Source organism: Mustela nigripes, chromosome 18 (genome assembly GCF_022355385.1).
Source record: "Mustela nigripes isolate SB6536 chromosome 18, MUSNIG.SB6536, whole genome shotgun sequence".
In the NCBI taxonomy this organism is placed as follows: domain Eukaryota; kingdom Metazoa; phylum Chordata; class Mammalia; order Carnivora; family Mustelidae; genus Mustela; species Mustela nigripes.
Window position 1 is genome coordinate 263,270 of NC_081574.1, and position 6,172 is coordinate 269,441.

General features: G+C 42.1%; 1 protein-coding gene across 1 annotated transcript in view; it reads right to left on the minus strand.

Moving 5' to 3' along the window:
- Window positions 1-106: 106 nt before the first annotated feature.
- The window catches only part of LOC132006312 (zinc finger protein 431-like), a 14,025-nt gene continuing 7,959 nt past the window's right edge, over window positions 107-6,172 (minus strand). Inside the window, exon 6 of the mRNA XM_059384019.1 lies at window positions 107-2,400. Coding sequence (XP_059240002.1) covers window positions 1,069-2,400 — 1,332 coding nt within the window. The 3' untranslated portion in view covers window positions 107-1,068. The remainder of the gene's footprint in view (window positions 2,401-6,172) is intronic.

Below are 6,172 nucleotides of genomic sequence, written 5' to 3' on the forward strand. Positions count from 1 at the left end.
GCACAAATAGAGGTTATATCCTGCTGCTGAACTGACTCCACTTATTATCAGGCTATACCCTTCATTGTCTCAATAACGCCATTCTAAAATGAAAACAAATGCAGAATTCAGTCACAAACTATCACTCTTTAATTCATCATTATGATCTACATACATGGTTAACAATATGTAGTAATGACACATCATCTTGTATTGTTTTTTGGTTAATATTTAGTTACTTTCTAGCTGAACCCAGTAATTATTGCTGTGAAAAAATAGGCCTGACCAACTTAATGTACTTTTTAGCAACAACCTCGCTTCATATGCAGTTCTATGTACTAGTCCCTTAAGGGGAAAAAAAAAATCATTGCATCTTGTCATAAAATTCTGCATTTAGAATTCCCAGATGATGTCACAATCCTACATATGTTTCTTACATTTTTATAATAGGCCATTAAGCAAAAAATATAAATTAATGTCTAAACTGTGTGGTTAGACATTCTTGATAGATGTTTTTCCTAGTCAGGGATTTCTGATGCAAACTCTAAACTTTCATCGGATTTTAGCAATGGCATATATACAGTGTGAGAAATTGCAAGTTGACTAAGGAATTAAAAATCACTGAAGACTTCCATTCATTCACTATTCTACAGAGTGTGAAACTTCACATGCCTACAATAGATTTCTACTAGTAAAAGGTTTTTTTTTTTCCATGCATATTACAATGAGTAAGCTCCCCAGCATCAATTTTTCTGTTATTCTCCTTGAGCAACCTCCTTCTGTAAAGATTTTTCCCGTGTAATTTCCCATTCTAGGGAGATTAGATTATCATTCAGACTGAATTTTCTTGTGCACCCTACAACCACAGATCAGCTAATGTCTCTTCCTCCTTGATGTTAAATACAGGGTTCCTCCAAATGGAGTTCACTCATGTTGTGTAAGGATAAATCTAAAATGAAGGCATTTCCATAATGAATATGGCCATAAATTTCCCCCACTTATGATTTCTCAGATTTGTTTTAGATTAGAGCTGTGGCTGAAGGCTCTTCCATATTTTTCAGTACATGTTGAATGAGTTCTCTCCTGTCTTCAAAGGCAAGAGCTTGTAACAAAGGCTTTTCCACACAGAGGACATTTATATGGGTTCTCTCCAGTATGAGTTCTCTCAAGTTCTTTAGAACTTTCAACAAAGGCTTTTCCACATAAAGGACATTTATATGGGCTCTCTCCACTATGAGTTCTCTCATGTTCTCTAAGATTAGAGCTTGTAACAAAGGCTTTCCCACACAGAGGACATTTATATGGTTTCTCTCCAGTGTGGGTTCTCTCGTGTTTTCTAAGACAAGAGCTTGTAACAAAGCCCTTCCCACAAAGAGGACACTTATATGGTTTCTCTCCAGTGTGAGTTCTCTCATGTTCTCGAAGACAAGAACTAGTAACAAAGGCTTTTCCACATAGATGACATTTATAAGGTTTCTCTCCAGTATGAGTTCTCTCATGTTCTCTAAGATTAGAGCTTGTAACAAAGGCTTTTTCACATAGAGGACATTTATATGGTTTCTCTCCAGTGTGAGTTCTCTCGTGTTCTCTAAGATTAGAACTTGTAACAAAGGCTTTTCCACAAAGAAGACATTTATATGGTTTCTCTCCAGTGTGGGTTCTCTCATGTTTTTTAAGACAAGAGCTTGTAATAAATGCTTTTCCACAAAGACGACATTTATACGGTTTCTCTCCAGTGTGAGTTCTCTCATGTTGTCTAAAACAAGAGCTTTGAACAAAGGCTTTTCCACATAGATGACATTTATATGGTTTCTCTCCAGTGTGAGTTCTCTCATGTTCTCTAAGATTAGAGCTTGTAACAAAGGCTTTTCCACATAGAAGACATTTATATGGTTTCTCTCCAGTGTGAGTTCTCTCGTGTTGTTTAAGATAAGAACTTTGAACAAAGGCTTTCCCACATAGATGACATTCATAAGGCTTCTGTCCAGAATGAATATGCTTATGTCTAGTTAAAGATGAAAAATATCTGAAGTGACTCCCACACTGATTACAGACAAATGGATTCTCTCCTGTGTGAGTTATCTTATGGGAACGAAGATGTGAGTTTCGACTGAAGTTTTTCCCACACTCATCACATTTATAGGGTTTCTCTCCCGTGTGAATTCTCTGGTGTATGCAAAGCTTCCTTCTATTATGGAAGCATTTATCACATTGATTACATTTATAAGGTTTTGCTTCCATGAAAGTTTTCTGGTGTCTATAAAGGTCGCTTCTATGACTGAAATGTTTTCCACATTCGCTCCATTTATAGGGTCTCGGTCCAGTGTGAGTTAAGACATGTTGAGTCAATGTGTAGGTCTGACTGAAAACTTCATCATACCCAATATGTTCAAAGGGGTTTTCTCCCGGGTGATATTTTGGCTGTTGGGAAAGAGATGAGACTGTTACAGGATTTCTCAGATATATTTATCCACTCAATTCTCTGAATATGAATTCAGTTCTCTCTAAATTCTAGGCTGGCCATTCAGTGACAATCTCCAATTAAAATCTTCCCCAGGTTACTTACATGCACATGAGGGTATTCGACTCCCACATGTACAAACATTTTTACTGTTGTGTACTGTGTGGCTGGAGGTTTCTGGGATTTGTCCCGCATAACCTTCCACCCCGACCCGCACCAACGCAGGCAGGCTCAACAGTGTTGTGTGTGAGACTCGTGCAGCAGGAGTGACCTCGGGAGCCTGGCTAGTGGCCCTCAACTGCTCTGGTCTGGACGCCAAGAGCTGGAAGCCTTGCCTCCCACCCCCCTCCTGCTCCAGGCTGGGCCGGGCCCCCGGAATAGACCCTGGGACGAGGCAAACACACACAGCCCGGGCTCCTGGAAGAGGCAGAGACGTGGTAACACAAAATTCAGCTCACTCCAAACTGCGCGGAGGCAGACCAATGTTTAACTCTGGACCCCGTCATCTGCCCTAGAACCACGGCCCCTGTGGGGATGCTCAGTGGGAAGTCCCTCCTGAGGAAGGGAGGAAGTCCCTCCAGAAAAGTAGGAGATATGTAAAAAAAGATGCAAGAACAGGAATGTAGGTTCTGTTGAAGGTTAAAAAAAGGTAAATTTTGTCCTGGATGGGACTGGCTGTTTGGGAGAAAAATGGCTTGGGACAAAATAGGAATGCAAAGTAAAGTAGGTGGTTTCTGCAGGGAGATCTTTGGAATTTTAAGTATGGTAAGGATAGAATAAGTAAATGAGTGGATTTTTAAAGTACATGGTGAAGATTAAAATTCTGCTTTTCTCTCTGTTCAAAAGACAAAGTTTCTCTAATCATTGGTTTGCACTTGCTAAGAAGATGTAAGTAGTTGTTTTCTTTCCACTGATAACTGGAACAGGCTTGCACTTTTTGACTTCTCACTGTAGAGAACTTAAGGATATTTGACACTTTTGAGCTTAACTGATTCATAAATTTCCCATCCAAAGAATTCTGGTGTGACGGGTTCACAACTGGTTACTACTCAGCGTTTATTGAAGATGCCTACGGAAAGACACTTGGCAATGTGCCAAACACTAAAATTACTGTTTCCATGTCAATGCTCAGTGTGCTCGCCGCCACAGAGCAGACCTTCAGCAAGCAGCTACCTCACGAGCCCTACCGTGGCAGACATAGTTGAGCCTGTGACGGACACCAGACTAGCCCTAGAGGCGCACAAGAAAAGCAGACACTTAGGAAGGCCAGCCACTCACGGGTGGGCACAGGACTGTGGGATGCCCACCACTCGGGATGCCATGAAAGAAACCGTATTAGAATATCCAACTTGTCGGATTTGGCAAAAGCAAGAAATTCCATAACAGTACAAAGGGCCGATACAGCAGTGAAGACTCCCTGCCCGAATTTGGCAAATGGATTCTGTGGGGCCGTCACCTTGCTTCCGAGGCTGTCCGTGCATCTGTGGGGCAGGGGTTACACACTGTACTATGCTGGGTATTTAACAGTCAGCCCATCTGCCCATGCCACCCAGAAGAAAACACCAGGGGCACCTGGGTGGCTCAGCAGTTAAGCAGCTGCCTGCAGCTCAGGTCATGACCCCAGGGTCCTAGGATCAAGTGGTGCATTGGGCTCTCTGCTCAGCAGGAAGCCTGTTTCTCCCTCTCCCGCTCCCCTGGCTTGTGTTCTCTGTCTCATGTGTCTCCCTGTGTCACATAATAAAATCTCTATTAAAAAAAAAAATTAAAAATAGAACTTCCCTATGACCCTGCGATTACACTCCTGGGTATTTACCCCAAAGATACAGATGTTGTGAAAAGAAGGGCCATCTGTACCCCAGTGTTTATAGCAGCAATGGCCACGGTCACCAAACTGTGGAAAGAACCAAGATGCCCTTCAACGGACGAATGGATAAGGAAGATGTGGTCCATATACACTATGGAGTATGATGCCTCCATCAGAAAGGACGAATACCCAACTTTTGTAGCAACATGGACGGGACTGGAAGAGATGATGCTGAGTGAAAATAGTCAAGCAGAGAGAGTCAATTATCATCTGGTTTCACTTATGTGTGGAGCATAACAAATAGCATGGAGGACATGGGGAGTTAGAGAGGAGAAGGGATTTGGGGGAAATTGGAAGGGGAGGTGAACCATGAGAGACTATGGACTCTGAAAAACAATCTGAGGGGTTTGAAGGGGCAGGGGGGGGTGGGAGATTGGGGTACCAGGTGGTGGGTATTAGAGGGCACGGATTGCATGGAGCACTGGGTGTGGTGCAAAAATGAATACTGTTATGCTGAAAATAAATAAATTTAATTTTAAAATAAATAAACAAATAAATAAGAAAACAAAACAAAACAAAAAAAACCCAACTATCAAAACCTTGGAGACTGTTCCATTATGATATACCTACTCAAATCCACAATGATAACGGCTCCCACTTAACAACTAATTAATAAAACTTTTGTACCCTCCTAGGATATTGAATGGATTTATCATAATTACCCTACTACTCGCAGGAAGTTGAACTGATGACACAGATAAACAGATTATTTAAACAACAATTTAAAAAATTAAGGGTGGGGACACCTGGGTGGCTCAGTTGGTTAAGCCACTACCTTCGGCTCACGTCATGATCCCAGGGAGCTGGGATCGAGTCCCACATCAGGCTCCTTGCTCAGCGGGGAGCCTGCTTCTATGTCTCTGCCTGTCTCTCTGCCTACTTGTGCTCTCTCTCTCTCTCTGACAAATAAATAAACAAATAAATAAAATCTTTTTTTAAAAAAATTAAGCGTGGGTCTTTATCAAAATGTAAGTTATACCTAATGGAGGCTTTAAAAATCCTCAACAATAGACCTACTAGGCAAAATGAGACCCCATTAGGGCAGATGAAGACCCCTTATGTACAAATAGGCCATATGACAAAACTCTTCTAGCCACTATTAATATGCTAGAATATGCAGATGCTAAATTACCTTACAAAGCCACCTGCCAATACTCTCCCTTCTGCTAAGGTTACTGCTCAAGGAGGGGACACTACAGTAACACTCCTGGGCTCTGGTGATAAAACACTCATCGTGTTTAGGTTCTATGCTGTCCCATCACCTGGGCTCCAACTGAGGCTATACCCACCAATCCAGGACAACGATTAACATTGCCCTGCTGGGCCCACTGTTTTTTCCACACAGGACTCGCCTGCTGGAGACATGACAGACACGAGAGTTACTCCCAAAAACGTATCAGATGTCTTCTTCCCCTCCCTAACCAAACTTGTCAAGAAAACTTTCACTATAGGACTAGCAACCATCACCTTGTCCAGTGACAGTGGTATACAGATGTAAAACTGAAAAAACAAACACCCAACGATGTCAGTTTTAAATGAGAATCTATGCTTGCGACAGCGCTAAGTTTCCATTACCAACTGTTAATCCAATCAATACTTCCCCTAGTTGTTGGACTGGTTACCCTGTTGAGAAGGGTTCCTAACAGATGCTGTACGCATGTTACATTTATTATACTATTTACATGTTGTCGGGCTTGTGGATATATCAGAAGTGCCTTGCAGGTAGTGTCATATTATGCATGACTCAAGGACCGAATGTATCGTATGGATGGAGGTTTCTGGGATTTGTCCCGCACAACCTTCCCCCCCGACCCCCACGAACGCAGGCAGGCTCAACAGTGTTGTGTGTGAGACTCGTGCAGCAGGAG